Source organism: Megalops cyprinoides, chromosome 13 (genome assembly GCF_013368585.1).
Source record: "Megalops cyprinoides isolate fMegCyp1 chromosome 13, fMegCyp1.pri, whole genome shotgun sequence".
NCBI lineage: Eukaryota > Metazoa > Chordata > Actinopteri > Elopiformes > Megalopidae > Megalops > Megalops cyprinoides.
This window is the reverse complement of record NC_050595.1, coordinates 17,978,847-17,996,732: the sequence shown is the minus strand read 5'-3', so window position 1 is coordinate 17,996,732 and position 17,886 is coordinate 17,978,847. Positions and strand designations below refer to the sequence as shown.

The window sequence follows — 17,886 nt, the reverse complement described above, 5'->3', positions numbered from 1 at the left end:
ACTGTTAGCAACGCAATGAATACACGTTGTAGTATATTAGTTACAATATATAAGTACAACTTTGACAGATTAACTACGCTAGATGCCATTTACAATATTCTAAACGTTTAACGCATTTACAGCTTTCCCTTTCATTTTCGACAACAGATGCAAAGTGTAATCAGAACTCACCTGTGGTCTCAGGACGGTTATGACAGCACTGCCGCGGACGCGCTGCGTCTCCGCGACCCGAAACGGTGCGGAGATTACCAGGATGCTCTCCTCAGTTTAGGTCAGCGCTACCGGGACAGATCAGCAGAACACCTAGCTAATACCTGGAGTCTTTTAAGAAGATTATGTGTACTATCCCTCACGCAGGTTCTCCTTTGAATAATTGTCGTCTACGGTAGCTGCTTGTCGACGTTTCGTTTACACAAACTCGATTAGCCCTCTTAGATCTGACCGATACTCAAGGATTTCATCTGATTTTGATGCACCGGTTTCCAGGTAAAAACTGCCTGCTCAGTGCCGTCTTTGATGAATTCAGTCAGGCGTGGTTTCCTGGATGTAATTGTGACATGACATGGTACATATCACGGCTATTACAAGTGAATGCTTAATCAAACGCGCCGAGTTCTTCATTCAATATGCATCGACACCTTTCAGTAAGTTGAAAAATGACAGCCTCAATGTTTTAACTTAAATTAAACTTGAAATTGTGGTCATACAAAGATTTCTGTGTACCTTTCCACTATAAAACCTTTTTGGAGAGCAGTTATTTTTTCACCTCCTACCCCACTGAAACCTCTAAGTTTTCCTGACAGCATGCTTTATTTCGTGTAATATGAACATTGTGCCCTGACATAAGAATCTAAACTATTTATATAACTATAAAGTAGCATCTCAATGTAATTTACAATAATTTGTGTTACGTGTAACCATAACGCATGCGCAGTACACCTCGGTAGGACAAATCTACAGGTGCAAAACTTTTCCCTGCACGCAACACGCAATTGCATGTGGTTGGCTCAGGCTTCTCACATGAGGTATCTAAACCAATCAAAGGAAAATGCATTGCCCCTGAACGATAATGTGGAATTAGCAGTAAATGTTGGAGCATAAATATAAATTCGATACTCAACTTTGCAAAAAGAGGTGTCACATGGAGTGCACGTTATGTTACTGTGTCATGCTGCTTTGTGTGCTCGAATCGTAGCAATATTATTGGGCCAGTAAAATATTTTTTTTCTCTTGTCACATACATTGTGCCCCAAACAAAATTCTCACTTTTCATCACATACAAATCTTTCCATAAATTTTGCTGATTCCAGAACACGCCAAACTTTATTTGTGTGGACAAAAGTAACTGAGTCGCAGCTGAAGAAAAAGTTAAATCAATTCAGGCCTACGTTTTGTGTTACCTCCCCTAAAGTTGTGGCAGAAAACGTACTGATTGGGCCCCCACGCATTGTGGTATTTGTTATTAACCATTTATGGCTCATAGTGGTTAATGCATCAGAAGAGAATCTCGATTTCTCTAGGCCTGGAAGAGACAATGTGCGTATCAGCTCCCCCGGTCTGGTGCATGGCACACAAACGCCTCCTAGTGGCCATCTCAGGCCGATTCCCTCACATGAAAAAAAAAAACATTCATCTGTGCTTAAATGAAGTTAGCAGTCTCAAGTGGCATATGTGTGCCTGCCAATACTACCTTTTGTAACTGTAATCTTTAAATTAAGTGGATACAATGTCTGCATCATAGTGTTTCAAACATTTCACATAAAAATATTTTTAAGGATTTAGAATTGATGAAAAATTAAATGACTTTTATTTTAAATAGGGCTGAGGTGTAAAATAATAAAAAAAGGTTGATAATTATTGTTGAGTCGGCAGACCACTCAAAATAAATTCCCAAACCCTGAAGTACACATGCACAAAGATGAAGGTGTTTTCAGTTTTCTGTCAAAGTGGATCTGACCTGCTTCTTGTTTAAACAGAAACACTTACAGTATACAATTAGTTATCTAGTTTTCATACTTCAGCATGTGAACCCACAAAAGATAGACTTCACTCAAAATATTGCTTACTTTTAATGTAATGTTATCCTGGTACCACTGACCAAACAGCAGATCGACAAAATTTGTTGTCAGACAAAAGGCCGAAACTAGTCAATAAATAAACAGCCAGTTATTTAAAGGAAGGAAACAAACAACAAAACCGACTCACAGAATTAGCGAAAGAGGAAGAGCCATGTGTGAGACACTGCTTTTGTGTTCAAAAATTAACATTCAGATATTTGACCCCTCCCTTCCGCAAGGGCATTTTAATTCCATAGATACATGTATGTAAGTGTTATAACTGTGCATCAGTATGAGAATGATTTAAAGCCAGGTTGGTGTTTTAGGGCGGAGCCCAAACATGTACAATAATCTCAAAGGTCATCAGACCTTCTCAGTCCATGTCTTGTATTCTTCTGCAGATTTCAGCTGTGAATTCTGAACACTGGGAGTTTCCACCAAGGTCCTTGGTCAGAACCTAGGGACCAGGAAAACAGAGGAAGAAACAAGTCAGAGAATGATTTGCTTTTTCTCTTACGTAAGAGATACAAGATCCAAATCTTAGATACAAATCTGAGAAAGAGGTCTCCTTTCCGGCAATGCCTGTGCACTCACACCAATGTGTCAGCAAAGATTTCTGCCCTCTCCCATCAGCAGTTCCCACCATTCTGCCATTTCTTCTTCATCCCTCCATCTCCCCCTCTCCTCTTCCTCTGTATCAATCTCTTATCTACACTTTCATGTTCTGACATGTTCAGGATGGAGGGGGGGGGGTCCATTTTACGAGTTATTACCAGCTTCACCTATTCCCAAATGCAACAACTATCCCTTGTGCTTGGGAATTTCCTCTTCCTGAATTACTGAATTACAACAGATACAGTAGAAGTTAGCGGGTAGCTCAGGAGCCCCTGGGAAGCCCACCTTCTTGTCTCTGATGGTGTCGAAGCAGGCGGCCTCGATCTTCGCGCCGTGGCCGTGCAGTCCCATGTGTCTCAGCATCATGACAGCGCTGAGCAGGAGGGCGGTGGGGTTGGCCAGGTCCAATCCTGCGATGTCAGGGGCAGTCCCATGAACCTGAGAGGGAGGGAAGCCGTTTTGGAAAAAACCAAACCCACTCTTTGTCATGAGACCACACCCACAAAAATACAATATAAGTCCTACATTGCAATGAACACTTTGTATTCAAGGAAGCAGATTTCATGCTTTAGCTTCTGACTCAGATCAGTCAGGGACTACTGCACGACCAGTGATAAAGGTCAGAACCAGCCCACAGAGCCCCTCCAGACAACAGCACAGCCTGCGCTCACAATTATTAGGAGCTGAGAAAGCCTCAGGGGTCAGCAACACTATGGTGCAGAGAGCACGGCGTGTGACATACCGACTCGAATATGGCCACACCGTTCGCTCCAATGTTCCCGCTGGGAGTCACTCCGAGGCCACCAATCAGGCCTGCACACAGATCACTGAAAAACACACATACGCACACTTAATGAATTAATGTTCATGTACTGAAGCACACACACTCACTATGTGAAAATCACTTCATGTTCATCATTTACATGCTGATAAAACCCACATACACACATATACTCTTACAAAATACGTTTGATGCTAACAAGTGCTAACTGCATTGTGTACTATATCATATACTGACACACATATATACACACACGCACACACTGAAGTGAGTGAAATGATGCTATTTACATAATCACACATACAGGCTTTCACTCCTTGCTTCCATCTAAAAAACACCTGAAACCTAAAAGATATAAAGATTTAAAAAAAAAAAAACAACAACAAAAATTAAAAACCAAACACGCACCTCAAGATATCACCATAGAGATTAGGCATGACAAGGACATCGAATTGTGTGGGGTCTTGCACCATCTGAAAGGGAGGAGGCCCAAATTATACAGGAGGCAGTTAGAGGGGCATGCCAAAATCAGTCTGCCCCAAACTGATAAAATACTTACATTCAAACACACTGTATCCAGGTACATTTCTGTGAACTTCACATCCTTGTAGTTTTCAGCCACTTCTCTGCATTTCCGTAGAAACAGTCCATCTGACATTCGCCTAAGAAAAAAGGAGGGAGACAAGACGTAAGTGAATCCCAAAATGGGTGGGGTATCATGCCTTATCATCACACTGATATGCACCAGTCATTGTGCTTTACTATACTGAGTCAAGTCTCTTGATTGGTTCACATGAGTTAGTTACTGGCAGTAAAATGCAACTCCATCCCATCTGGGGGGTCAGGAAGATTTAACCTCTGATCATTCTATAAAGACAACGAGTCAGCCAGCACTCCACAGTGTTAATGAGTCAGCCAGCACTCCATGGTGTTACACATCCTTACTAAGCATTTTATCTTTAACATACTGTCTTATTTCTGATTTTCTGAAATACACAGCATCTAGATTATCTAATGGTGAGAAAAATGTGAAGAGCTCTGTCCATTGCGAACATTTCAAAATTCCAACTGTAGTTCCAGATTTTGTATTTTTTTGTAATCATTTAGAACACCAATTCCACTTCTGAACTACATTATATAAAGAAAAAAGACAAAAAGAATAAGACTTTCATTATTTCTTGAACTAGCTTACATGGCTTCATGCCTGTAGAAGCAGACTTACATAATGTTGGCTTTGTGGACGGCCGTGACGCTGGTCCGCTGGTTATTTCTGGCGTACTCAAACGCATACTCAGCAATGCGCTGGCTGGCCTCCTCGGTGATGAGCTTAATGCTCTGCACGACTCCATCCACTATCTGAAACAAAGCAGAGACGGACACAGGGACACCTGAATCCCACTGCTCTCTGTGTTCAAAAGAATCTCCAGTATGAAACAAACTGCAGGTGCACAGTCTTAGTTGGACTCTAGACTACAGACAGAATAGCTGGGCTGGCCTGTTCTTGTCATTTAACTGCTTATGTTATCTAAGTTCTACCCTCTCTGCGGTTTGTACAGTAGACAAATCAACACACTGCAGAAGAACAGCAAAGAGTGTCACGACGAAAGGGCTAGAAATGCTGGAGGACAATGAGAAAGGCTGGAGGGGGGCTTTGTGAGTTCAGAAGCAGACACATCTGACACGAACAGGGACAGCATAACATAAAGCCAGCACTACATTCACTTATGAGCAATGGAGCAACTTCAATGAAACCACACCAACAGCTGGTTACCTGAGCAACACAGAGAAAAGAGGACATAAACCCTGATGGACACTGGATATTCAGTTATGCAGGAAGTGATGTCACAAGGGTCAGTAAGCAAACGACACACAACAGTTTCACACGCATGTAATATGAACGCATGGAGAAGGACAACTGGCATGAGTGGTAACGCCACAAACCGGGGGGGGGGGGGTGGGTGGGATATCCTCATAAGATTTTCTGAAGGAAAAAATGGAATACTCAAGGACTGGGGGTTAATAAAATCAAGTATTAAGCAGGTATTATAGAAGGTTCTTTTTCCCACCTTACCTACAGAAAAACAGGACTGAAAAAGCAAGCTCTGTGCCCTCTGCAGTCCTGCTCTCACTGCATGGAAAACTGGACGAGAAAGAGTTAAATGCACAGGTGCAGGCAGACATGGAGAGCTCTGTGGCTCGTGGAGGTCGGAGGTCACTGTTCGGCACTGACGTTAGGTCAGGGAAGAGGCCGTCTGTGTTCTAGATGGAGGGGGGCGGGGGGCGCTGTTAATGTCATGGTAAATTTAGAAGGGACTTGGGGCTGTAACCGGGAGAGGTTGACTGTTTCAAAGGAAAGGGGGTCTTTGGTTCAGGCAAAGATTTCATTCTGATGATTTTATATTTAAATTTTGCTTCTGGCAAAGCAATGACTTCAGACAATCAAGGGGCATTTGGGTGGAGTTGAAATGTAAGAAGGCAGAGGAGTGAGCATTATGTTCTTCTTTTTTTGTTTTACAAAAAGTGCCAAGGGCTTTTTCAAGTAATAAGCAATGGTTTGGAGAGAAAAGGTGAAAAGTACACAGTGGGTAGTGAGAGGTCTGATGATTTCTCGGCGGGTTAGACAGTGCAGACGGCAGAGAGTGTTAAAGAGCGGACTTCATAACACAAGCAACATGGTCTTAACCACTTAGTGTTTATGGCAATGATTTCATACCAAAATGTTTCAAATGATAACAAGTAGTCAAGTCCTACACAACGAACAAACTATTTAGTTTTATTGCATGGTGTATAGCTGGTGCTACCTTAACTCTAATAACTTTACTTACGCCTGTTATATGCATACCGCTGTTAAGAGCAAGACGTCACAACAGTGCAGAGCTCATGCCATTGCCATCAGTGCAAACATGTAACCTTTATCTCTGGTCAATAAAACAGCTTCAGTTCAGGCGCATCACTTCCTTATGGACAGAATATTGCTGTCCCCATACTGTGTCACTTTGCCGCGTGGAGTCTGTGGGGTACGTACCACATGCTCAATCCCGCTGTACTCTCCCTCTGTGTTCTCCCGAATTGTGACTAGGTTCACATTGGTGTAGGGGGTTTTGTACCCTTCGATGGACACGCAGGGGCGCACATTAGCGTAGAGGTCAAAGGTCTTCCTCAGCAGCAGGTTCATGGAGGGGTGGCCAGCAGCGATGGGGGTCTTCAGAGGTCCTGCACATCAGAAAGTGTTCAGCATATTAAAATCACATTTCCTGGTAAAAGATTCACCCTTAACAGAGGCTGAGGTGAAAGGAATGGGTGTCAGTGGTCACCTTTCAGGCCAATCTTGCTCCTGTCCATGGACTCTTTGGCTTCAGGCGGAATCATCCACTTGCCACCTGGGCCCTTGATGGCAGTGACGTTTCTCTCCTCCCACTGAATGGGAGCCTAAGGGCAAAATCCAGAACATTACAATAACGTTACAACAGTGTCACCCCCAACCCGCTTATCGGTGCTCCAGCCAAAACCCATTCATTCCCCTCCTTAAAACCTATGCTTGTGTTTGAGTGTGAGACTCGCTTCCACAAAAACCAAAGGGACTTCATTTACTTTGGCGTTTTACACAATTAAAATCATGTAAACCATACTCCCATCGTGAAACAGCCTGTAGCATTCAGTGAAGTGAAAATTGGAAGATTCTCAGTATAAAAGATGCCTCTGAACTTGTTCCATGACACTTGCTTCAACCTGTTTTTAGGCAACCTGAAAGACTAAATTCCAAAAAATGCAGCGCAGAGCACTGTAGGGTCTGTACTCTATTACCTTAGCAGCTTCAAAAATCTTCACCACTGCAGCAGAGATTTCTGGACCAATGCCATCACCCGGGATTAACGTCACAGTGTGTAGCTGTAGAGCAAAACAAAAAAAGCCAAGATTGTCCATAAAATAACATACAATGCATCTGAAACTGTAACAGTAAACTGTGATTAAGGAGTTGTCGAGAACTATAATGCCAAACATCTTATCTTTTATTTGCTTTGTTTAGATTTCAGCCTGGTCGTCAGGTGAAGTCAATGTAGTGTAGTTAACCATGACGCTATTTAGCTGCCTGTACGCCCAGTCAGTTCCGGTTCATTCTGCCTCTGGTACCTGCTTTCAAGACATGAAATGCCACACCCTGCTAGCAGTCTTCCTGCTTTGCCATTCCTCAAGATTGTAATATGTTCTAATACAAACCAACCAAAATATCTTCAGGGGTTCTAAACCAAATGAGTCTTCATCACACCGATGAAAAAAATGCATTTCTCATACCCTCCAGGAGTTTTCAAACTGTCTGAATATTTCAGCAAACTTCACCATTTGATGCTTTAAGCTCGAAAGCACACATTTAGCTCTACCTTAGCACTTATTAGATCAAACAGCAGAGAAATGAAAACGATGTGGGTGACCCTGGTGTGTTTGGGGATCACTGTCACAGACCAGGTAGTGCTCTGGCCTTTGAAGTTTACAGTGTCACTGATAATGAAATCAGACTGCAGCAATGGTTGAAGCCTGAAGGAGGTTCTCTGTTTCTGCAGCACACATTCAGACACGACCGGGATCTGAATAAGTGGCTGACCGCAGGTTACAGTGAAGGCAGACTTACCCCTTTGGTAAAGGCTCTTATATGTGGGGTCCGGTTCTTCATGATCGCCATGGCATGGGACAGCTGAAGAAAGAACAGCATTCAAGAGGGATGCAGGGGTTACCAGAAAGAATGGAAGAAGAAGCATGTTTGATTAATCACAGACAACACTGCACAAGGAGTGGGTCTGGTTTGAAGGCACCCAAATTTGTTCTCTGAAAAAACTAAGCAGAAAAATTCCAATTAATGTTAAGATTTGGTTAGGTACAGGCAAAGAGAAACCAGATCGATGTGTATACACTATCAGCATGGTTCAAACTCAGAGTGACTGTGAGAGAATAGTTATTTGGAATCATGTAAGACCAGTTCTGAGAGTGTACTCTGCAATGTAACATTATGTTCTGGTAATGTTACATGGGTGTGGTGTGTAACATTGTGGGGTCAGGGATCCCTTTTTGACACTCTCTTATCTTTTAACTCCACTAATGTTACAATGGCACATAACATTTTCCTTACCATAACATCTTTATTGAAACCCAGGTAGTTGCATCAGCTACACAATGCAGAAATAAGCATATTCATACACGGACAAAGATGTCACCAGTCAGGATGACCTTAGGCTGTGTTTCTACCAACTACAAATAAAGGTCAAGCAAAACTTACATGTGATTCAAACACTTAAGTTCATCTGCCTCTACATTCGCAAATCATAGACAATGTATCCTTTACACGCTAGGACTGCTTCTCGGGACTATTTCTGATGGCTCTTTATTAGACAGTTGAATTGGTTGCTTACTGCTTATCAGTTTTAGGGACACTCCAGCTCTGAATAAGATCTATGGAGATCTATCTTTTTTAGGTATTCAAGGGCCCCGTGTCACTTGAGAGCACAGCATACTTCGAATAGGCCAGACTCTACAAAAAAACTCGTGCTTGTAGTGCTTGTCGTTGTAACCTGCTGTTATAGAATGTAATCTAGTTGGACAGCTGTAAAAATTTATCCTGTGCATCAGTTACTTCAGATGAGATTAAGCACGCTTCAATATATCGCTGTAACGTTCCAAAGATTACCAGAATCCACAATACAAAATTGCTGCCAAATGGCTGAGCCATCTGAAATGTTGCGATCCAACATTTAATTAGCTTGCTAATAGGGATTTGAGAAGGGATGTCTTGCTGGCGTGCCAGCATGGAAGAAAGCTAACGTTGACTAGCTTGTTTACAATAATCAGTCACAACTGTATTCCGAAATATTTTGTGCTCACTGCAGTGCTACACCAGCTGCATGTCTGCATACAACTGCAGCATGAGAACTACAATATTTAACCTCTGCTTTCGAAGTCATCTCTATATTAAACAAACACCCACACAATTTTAAAATAACGTTACAGCTAATTTGCTTGGACAAGTCGTGTGTGCTCTGACTAAATTGACCTTGGTTGGGATTGGGGATTTAGCTAGCAAACTAGCTGCTAGCTAGCTACTTTTCCAGCAAAGACATAATTAGCTATCTTGCTAACCAGCGAATCTCTGAACATCTACTGAAGTTAGCCTGATAGCAAATCAGACCACCAATCGCGATGCCGTGGGATACAGCTAGCTAGCGAATAAGATAATTGGCTGCTTTGAAATGTAACTTAGTTGGCAAGCTAACTAGCTTATTAGCTAGATAGCTACTTTTAACCGCTTGTGTACCGTATCTATGATGCACGACGGTCATGTTCCCGTTCCGCTAACCAGCATCCTCTCTAACTCATTCACACATGCCTGTCAACTGAGCTAACTGGCAGCCAACAGTATTCGCAAATTAAAGACGTATATTAACCATTCCGGTTAGCGAAGAGTTAATCGCCGCGTTTTCCTGGAAGTGTTTTCTGCTCACATTCGATTGAGCTAAAGTAGCTTTCGGGAAATTTCTGCTCTGGCCGAAGGAAGGATAACGTTAGTAAAGATGAAGGGCACGGAGCAGGAAGGCCTATAGAATCCGCCACGAAACAGCAGGGTTTCCACAAACCGGCTTTAAGCGTGTAACGTAACGATCTAATCGATTATGTAATATACATCAACGGGCTTTAACAGGTACAGGAAAATACAGATGGCATGTGTCCCTGCTGGACTAATGCCATGTTACCCATCCCTTACCGTTGACCTCCACGCGTTTCCAGCCATTCTCAATGCCCCTCTCAGTGCACTACCGCTGAACAAGAAGCGGCGTGTACGCGATGAACTGCGGTTATCAACAAGGTTGCCAAATCTGCCATACAAATCTCCTCTAAAAATCCCCCATTTTGCGTTTAGTTTTAGATTACGTTGTTATTGATGTATGATTGTAACAGTATCAATGTTTTATTTCTCTACCCTTTGGATACAGTCCCACGACGCAATCAATATTTTACAGTCTCCCTCACAGTGAATATTCCTAGCTGTATTGTTTTACCGCCAAGCTACGTCATCCCAATGATCTATAGTGTCCTTTAGTTCGGTTTCAGAAAGTTTGTTTTTTTTGTTCCTCAGACACTGTAAATGAACCAAATATACTACATGGTGTAGTTCACAATTTTCCAGCTACAGCTGCTAAGCTAAAAACACTTCTTACACTCCTTTAATGCACATATCCCAATTCAATGTTCCCTTTATTTAAGGTTATATCCACATTTAATTAGACTGGAGTAAATCTGGGCAGTCAAAGTCATATTTGTCTGAAAAAAAACCTAAAAGCTAAAAACGAATGTAATCACCCGTTCCCATGGACTCTATCGCATAAACGAAGCAGTATTGGGAGAATTTGTTGATCTGGCAACCTATATTGCGAAAGCCCGTAGGGTACAGTAAAGTTTTCTGGGTATTTTCTACATAGATCACCAGCATCAAACCTGTGTTTTAACCGTAACATAGTTGTGGGCGTGTCTGCGGTTAAAATTTTTGGATGAGATCTCATCTTTGTGGTCGTCTTTGAATGTTGTGGTCAGACAGGAATGTAATTCATACCATAGTGCGTTATCATCAAGCTACTCACCTGTCAACAGCTGAGGTGACTCGCTCGTGTATGTGAATGGCACATATTTTCATTGACAATAATGGACCTGTGTTGTGTTGAACAGCGCATTTACCTGGACTGGAAGATAACTTTCTCAAATGAGTCATCGTGGAGGGGTTCTAGTAAAATGCTAAGTATATAGAGATAGAAATATCGGAAGTAACTAATCCATATCAGTTTAGCTACTGGAGATGTTTAACGTGACATTCTGTTGTTAAATCAAATGTATGAAGAAATATTGTTTAAAAAACGCAGTGATTATGCAACAGATTTAGCTGAGTGTTCCATTCCAGCCAACACTGGCTTAAGGTAATCACAGCAAACCCTAGTTTATAATTTGGGCAACACCCACGACGACACTAAACTGCGGCATTATCGAGGCGGAAGAACAGTTCTTTATGCATGTACATCACGCGGCCACCAGAGGGCCATGTAGTGCAGAATATCAATGCAACCGTATGCTTGCTGAATTACGATTATCAAACTATTACATTAACTATTTTACTTCACAAATCTTGAACAATCAAAATGAATGGGTAACTCATAATACCATTTATAGTCACATCAGTATTCCTCAATGACCAGCTTTATTTCATCTACACACAAAGAAAAGTCAAAACATATATACAGCAGGTTGAGAAATGAGGTAGAACTTCAACGGTAAAGACTTAATAATAAATAAATAAATAAAATTATCTTCAGGATTCCTCTGGGTTCTGAAGAAATTTCGATACGCACCTCACACTTTTAAAGCCTATGATCAAAAGGGGAAATAATAATATTTCCAAAGAAATTGCCATCAAGCAGCACAACGTGCATAGTAAATACAAAGCTTTTTTAATGTTAATACATACATTTATAAAAATAAAATTAAAAAATAAAGCAAGATCAATCATTGGTTCTATCCCAGCAGCAGCATAGCTGTAAGCAACACATATGATTTGACAGTAAAATGCTTTTGCGTAAGGTAAACATCTTAGCAGCTTCCTGAGATGGTGGAATGGGTCCAGTCTGCAGCTTGATTACTTAGGAGCTCCAGTGACCACTGTTCAGGAGACTCTGGCTCTTCTCAGAAACACTGGCCCAGAATGCAGGCCACAGAAAGCATGTGCAGATTCTGGCAGTGACACGTCAAGCATATGGACTTCAAGACAAATTTCTTGAAAAGAAAAAAAAAAACAAAAAAAGCTTTGCCTGAAACTCTGCACACTGGTGCTGACGTTACATGTTGTTTCAGACAGAGTACTGCTTTGGCTGGCTCTTGCTGCTCAGAAACCTCTCACTCTGAGCAATGGCATGGGCAGCCCTATTATTCAGGAGTTTGCACTCTTGAAGAACATCTGTGGAAGGAAAAAACATAATTAAAACAATGTCACACTCCAGGCTCTGTACTGTATACGCCTGTGCCAAGATGCGCAGTATTAAAACAGAATTTAAATACAAAAAGTCACAAATGTACATGCACCAATATCAATATGTATCTAATACTGAAAGAACTACTGCAAAAACAAAATGCCATCCAAAACAACTTAATCAGACACACATTATGTAAAAGTTACAAAGTTTAAGTTGAAACAATCAAAATGAGAGTGGAAGCATTTCTGCTAATAGAAGATGTCCTACCATTGAATTGTTTATAGGCTTCTTCAATGATAGCATTGTTTGATCTCTTTATATCCCAGAAGCCATCTTCAACCCACGGCTTACATTCAGGCACCTCCAGCATCTGTCCATTTCTAGACATGCCAGCTATGGATGAATTACAAAGTTACGTAGAGGGGAAAGTCTAAGGACAAACAAGGTTGTATTGAAAAGGCTAAGCATGGTAGTAGTTAGTAGTTAAAAACTTACGAGAGACAGTCTGCATCTGTGGGCACTGCGGCCCATCGTGCCATCAGATGTACTAGTCAAAATGTTCAGATTATGAACGTTCTATCCATGTTAGTTGATGTGAAAATTTCTGGATGTAAGGTATCTCAGAAACATATTTTACGATAAATGTGAGGCCTTCAATAATTATTTTCAGTGCTGCCATAGTGAAACTGCGGAGAAACCTGGGAACTGTGGAGGGAAGTAACCTCTGTGATGTACCACAATATTCTGTGTCAGTATGAACACATGCTTGAGAAGGCAGCAGCCCAGGGGATGTGCTGAGACTGAATCAATACAAGCTGAGTAACGACAGAGTGTCTTTGCTCACAAAACAATACAGTCCACAGCTGAGGAGCTTTATCTGCCCAGAAAAATATCATATTACAACAAGCATGCCAAACATGGCAATCATTTGGAATTAGTATTTCACATTGTATACTGTACATTCATAAGAAGTAGTCTTTGTTCCAAAGTCTTTATGGTCATTAGATAGAACCAACAGGTTGGCTTCTACTCCTAAAGCAGACAACTGAAACGTAATAACTCACTACGGGTATATCATTAGATCCTGACAGTGACATTAAACAATTAAAAACGTAAAGGTTACATATCATATTTAATGATTTGATTTTCCCCAAACCTTTTATTGTATCATCGATGTCTTTGCACAGCTGATACAAATCACTCCCTCGGCCAACAACCCTTTCACCTGGGGAAAGACAGAATGGAAGAAGATAGTAGGACATGTAATGGAATTGATGGAAGACTGAGGCTTTATGAACCCATTAATGGGTGGAGCTTCACAAAATGGGTGGGGTTGTCGTGTTCATGTTATGTCAATCAGTGTTTAGTATGAACCAATCAAAAGGTGTTGCTCTCCACAGAAAGATATTACGATTGGACAAATCAGTCAGCCACTGATAGCATGTGGTGGCTCCACCCATTCTGGGATTTGTGAAGCCTCACTCTCAGGTCATTAGAAAGTTAACTGCTGAAAGGAAAAGTCTGCAATGTTCATATGACATTAATCATGCTACCATGTGACACATGTACCATACAAATTCATGATACACAGTAAAAACACTCACCATCCAGCACTTTGATGCTTGGGAACATTTCAAGGAGGACACTTCTGTACGACGTGTTCTTACAAACTGAAGAAAAAAACTCAATCTGTCAAATGAAAACTTTTAAAATGGCCCGCATTTTACATGTTTTGTTAAATTTAAAATTTAAAAAAAAGTCACAAGCTGCTCACCTGGGTTGGTATAGTTGTAAGTGTTGTCATTAAGGCGAATGTTCTCCATGTTTCTCAAAGACTGAAGACAATGAAGGTTTTCAATACTGAAGATACACAGATGAAATATGACATTTGCCTTAATAATATACTTAATGGATAGCAGTCAAAGACAAAGACACAGCCAAGGGAGTGGCTTGTGTTTAAGAAACTCATTCTGGTGAAATACTCCTCTGATGTCCTCAAAACACACAGAAACATGATTTAAGAGCCCACTGTGGGTTTCGTAATACGATTAATTCCATAAGATACTTAACGCTGAATAAGGCAAAATATCTTCAATTCACTTTATGTGCGACTCAGAATCCACTGAAACCTTAGTGCTCTGTAGAGAAGAGATTATATTTTGGGATCATTTGCAGGGCACTGAAATATATCTTCTGCTATGTAAACTAAATTAAAACCCATGGGAGGAGATAAAAAGTGGATGATGATAAAAAATAACACACTGTAGAACTAGATGTAAACAGCTAATGATGGTAGACTGCGGCTTCACCAGCCCCTAACAGATAGTGCTATCACGTGCTGTCAGTCACTGACTTGTATGGACCAATCAAAAGCGCTCCACAGCAAAACACTATGATTGGCTCAAATCAGTAAGTCACAGATGACCACAAGGTTCACAAGGCCTCACTGTCCCATTTCAGCACCTCAGTAATCTATGATTTCTGAAATGATTCTGCTTTCAAAAAACAACCTTTACCTGCTAATAAGATTTCCAGCCACATTGAGACTCTGTAGACTGTAACAGCTGCAAATAGCTTCTGAAACAAAGAATATATTTGATGTTTAGGTTTCATTCAATGAATCAGAATTAGTTTTGTATATTTTTGAACTCCACATATGTAACATGTTAACAAAACACCTGATCCAACATAATAGCAGCCTGATGATAAGAAATAATGGTTCTGTTTAGACATAACACAATCACATACAGACGGGAGACCTATTTATGCACACAGCTTTATATTTTAGACATAAAGCATAAATTTGATTTCTAACCATGAGATCCCTGCAGACCATTACCTAAATTTGTGATGCGATTTGAAGACAAGTTGAGCGCAAGAAGAAGCCGCAGAGAAGCCAGAGGCGCTAAGTTTGTGATGTTATTCCCAGAAAGGTCCAGCCTCTCTAGGTTCACACACTCTCCTATACATCCCAGATCATATATTCCTGTGAAACAGGTAAAGAGCAACAGCTCGTATGTTAAGCTCCTCACATTCAACCATCCAACCTCAATGCAAGAAACACAGGACCTTTGTAATAAGGAGTAAAGGAATCTTACCAAGACCTCTGAGCTTAAGAAACAGGATGGACTCCAGATCAAACTCTCCCGTTCTGGACTTCAGCAGTTCAGATGTGATTTTTGCAACGTCTGTTTCTGGAGGACAGAGGAATGAGGGTGGGTAAGGCTGCGGGTGCAGGAGACGAGGCGCCCCTCATCCACCCATCTGAAATCTGCAACATAACAGAACACCAAACAGCCTCGGCCCACTGCTGTGACAGAGGCGAAATGCAGTTCTACTGCTCCGCAAGCACCTGTCTGTTCTCCCAGGTCGGACAGGCACACTAGGCTGTATCATCCTGATTGAACAGCAGAAGGCTTTGCTCAGAGTATGAATATCTCTAAAAAGCTATCCCTCAAATGACTTGCAGATTCTCAGATGTGGCCTCCACTCTAGGCTAAGAGCATATAACTCAACGAGTGTCTGTTTCTGCACCTAAGTTAGTACAGAATGAGCTCATTATTTATTACTAAGTGTATTGATCTAGATGCAAATGGCTTTATTCGAGGTGGTTTATATAGCTTATAAGTGACAAAATTTACCCATTCATACAGCTGTGATATTGACTGATGAAACGCAGGATAAGTAGGCTACTTTGCTCTCGGGTACAATGGAAGTGATCCTTCAGTAGGGTAGATATATTTGGGCATTGAAACTGCGCTCCAGGCGTTGCTCCTTAATTTTAGACCTCACAAGCTCATAGCTACAACTGTTGCAAAAGTAACCTTAACGCAATTGTTGAGGCGCTTGAGCCTCGGCAAACCGTGAGAATAATCCTAAATTTAAGATTTTCAATACTAGTAGAATATGCACAGGGATAATTTTGTGTCATGCTTTTCAAGCTGACGTCACTTTGAAGCCTTTACCTTTCTTGCTGTCTTTAGCGCGTTCCCAAACTGCTTTCAGGATTATGCGCATTATTTCTGTGATCTCTTAAAAATAACATCCTGCATTAATCTTAAGAGTATGAATTTCTGACTTTGCAAATAGCATCGCATCAGCGTCAAAGAGCCCACATTTTTCATGCTTCCACGCGCATGATTTTGGGCAACAGTGAGCCCAGAATCTCAGGCGGACGACGACGATGATGTCGCACTTAATGACATCCGTTGTCGGAAACCTTCTGTAATACATCTATCCTATAACTACATGTTCAGTACATTTCTCAAGTTATTAGTTAGCTCGCTATATGGTGAATATACCAATCTGATTGCTAGTCTATCAAGTTAATCAATAACCGAAGCTACCTTACTAAATAAATCCAAATGTGTATCTAAGTGATAAGCTTGTTTCGGCAAACGTAACCTGAAACCAATTACAAAACACTCCTGAACATTATTTAGCAAGGTGTAAAAAGACTGTTCTGTCTGGCAAATTGTACAACGCGCACTTCTACTGTATTCCTAGTTGCTGTCTAACGGTAGCCAGCAATAACGTTAGTCCTCGTTCGACAGTTAAAGGAGCTGAATGACGCTAAATAGCATGGAAGTCTGCAACAGAATCACATGGATTTGGCCTGTTAGCAAGAAAGCTACCCATTTGTTCTGTAAAACTAGTCTAATGTACATTTCTAACGTTAGCTAGTTGGCTGGATACCTGCACAGCTACTTACCTTGGCCTTTGTCTCTCTTGGATTCCATTCTTCTTTATCTTTAGCCTGGTAGCTACCTATATTTTTATATCTCGGAAATGGCGTTGAACAGATCTGTAGTACTGTAGATTAAAATGCTTCAGTTTCTCCCTAGCCCTTTATTGCAGCCGTGTTATCTGATTATATCGTAATCGGAGCGACACTTGCTCGTAGGTATGAAAAAGGTTGCTAGCTAGTTTAGCTTCATGGTTGTCAAGATAACGCTAGCTAAATTAGATAAAAACTAAAGTCGTGTGCATTATTTAGCCCGCTAATAACGAATGTTGAATAAGGCATAATTTACTTAATAATTTAATTTAATTTAATAAGACTGCGGGAAGTCCCGTTTGTGTGTACTCAAATTGGTTACTAGGATATTGTCAAGGATACGGATAGATTTAACGCAAAGCGCTGTTCCAAAAGGGTTTACAACACCGGCACTCAAAACACGGCAAAATGTGGAGTGCCCATCGTATCCAGGATACGAAAGTCCATGTGGGCGACATGTTGAAGCGTCCCTTGATTACAATAATGATTCAAACGGATTAATGCAAGGACACTAGCTTACTACCTATGTAGCTAGTATAGTATTTTTAGTACTGTAGCCTACTATACGGTTGTGCTAGCGCAGAACTTTTGCGCATGTGTTTTTGTACCTGGGCTAGCCTATTCAAATTGCTAGGCTATATGTTCAAATTGTTTTCC

General features: G+C 41.1%; 2 protein-coding genes across 2 annotated transcripts; both read right to left on the bottom strand.

Moving 5' to 3' along the window:
• Positions 1-1,824: 1,824 nt before the first annotated feature.
• Positions 1,825-10,285, bottom strand: LOC118787808 (isocitrate dehydrogenase [NAD] subunit alpha, mitochondrial-like). Its single transcript, XM_036543497.1, has 11 exons — positions 10,202-10,285; positions 8,081-8,143; positions 7,258-7,341; positions 6,768-6,882; positions 6,479-6,666; positions 4,676-4,809; positions 4,013-4,115; positions 3,862-3,926; positions 3,415-3,499; positions 2,958-3,110; positions 1,825-2,514 (listed from the first exon to the last, which is right to left on the bottom strand). The coding sequence occupies exons 1-11, from the start codon at positions 10,226-10,228 to the stop codon at positions 2,431-2,433; spliced, it is 1,101 nt and encodes a 366-aa protein (XP_036399390.1). The 5' UTR covers positions 10,229-10,285; the 3' UTR covers positions 1,825-2,430.
• Positions 10,286-12,329: 2,044 nt separating this feature from the next.
• lrrc61 (leucine rich repeat containing 61) lies at positions 12,330-17,541 on the bottom strand. Its single transcript, XM_036544544.1, has 9 exons — positions 17,164-17,541; positions 15,551-15,646; positions 15,292-15,438; positions 14,969-15,029; positions 14,227-14,312; positions 14,057-14,122; positions 13,609-13,677; positions 12,720-12,845; positions 12,330-12,436 (listed from the first exon to the last, which is right to left on the bottom strand). The coding sequence occupies exons 1-9, from the start codon at positions 17,189-17,191 to the stop codon at positions 12,330-12,332; spliced, it is 786 nt and encodes a 261-aa protein (XP_036400437.1). The 5' UTR covers positions 17,192-17,541.
• Positions 17,542-17,886: the final 345 nt, after the last annotated feature.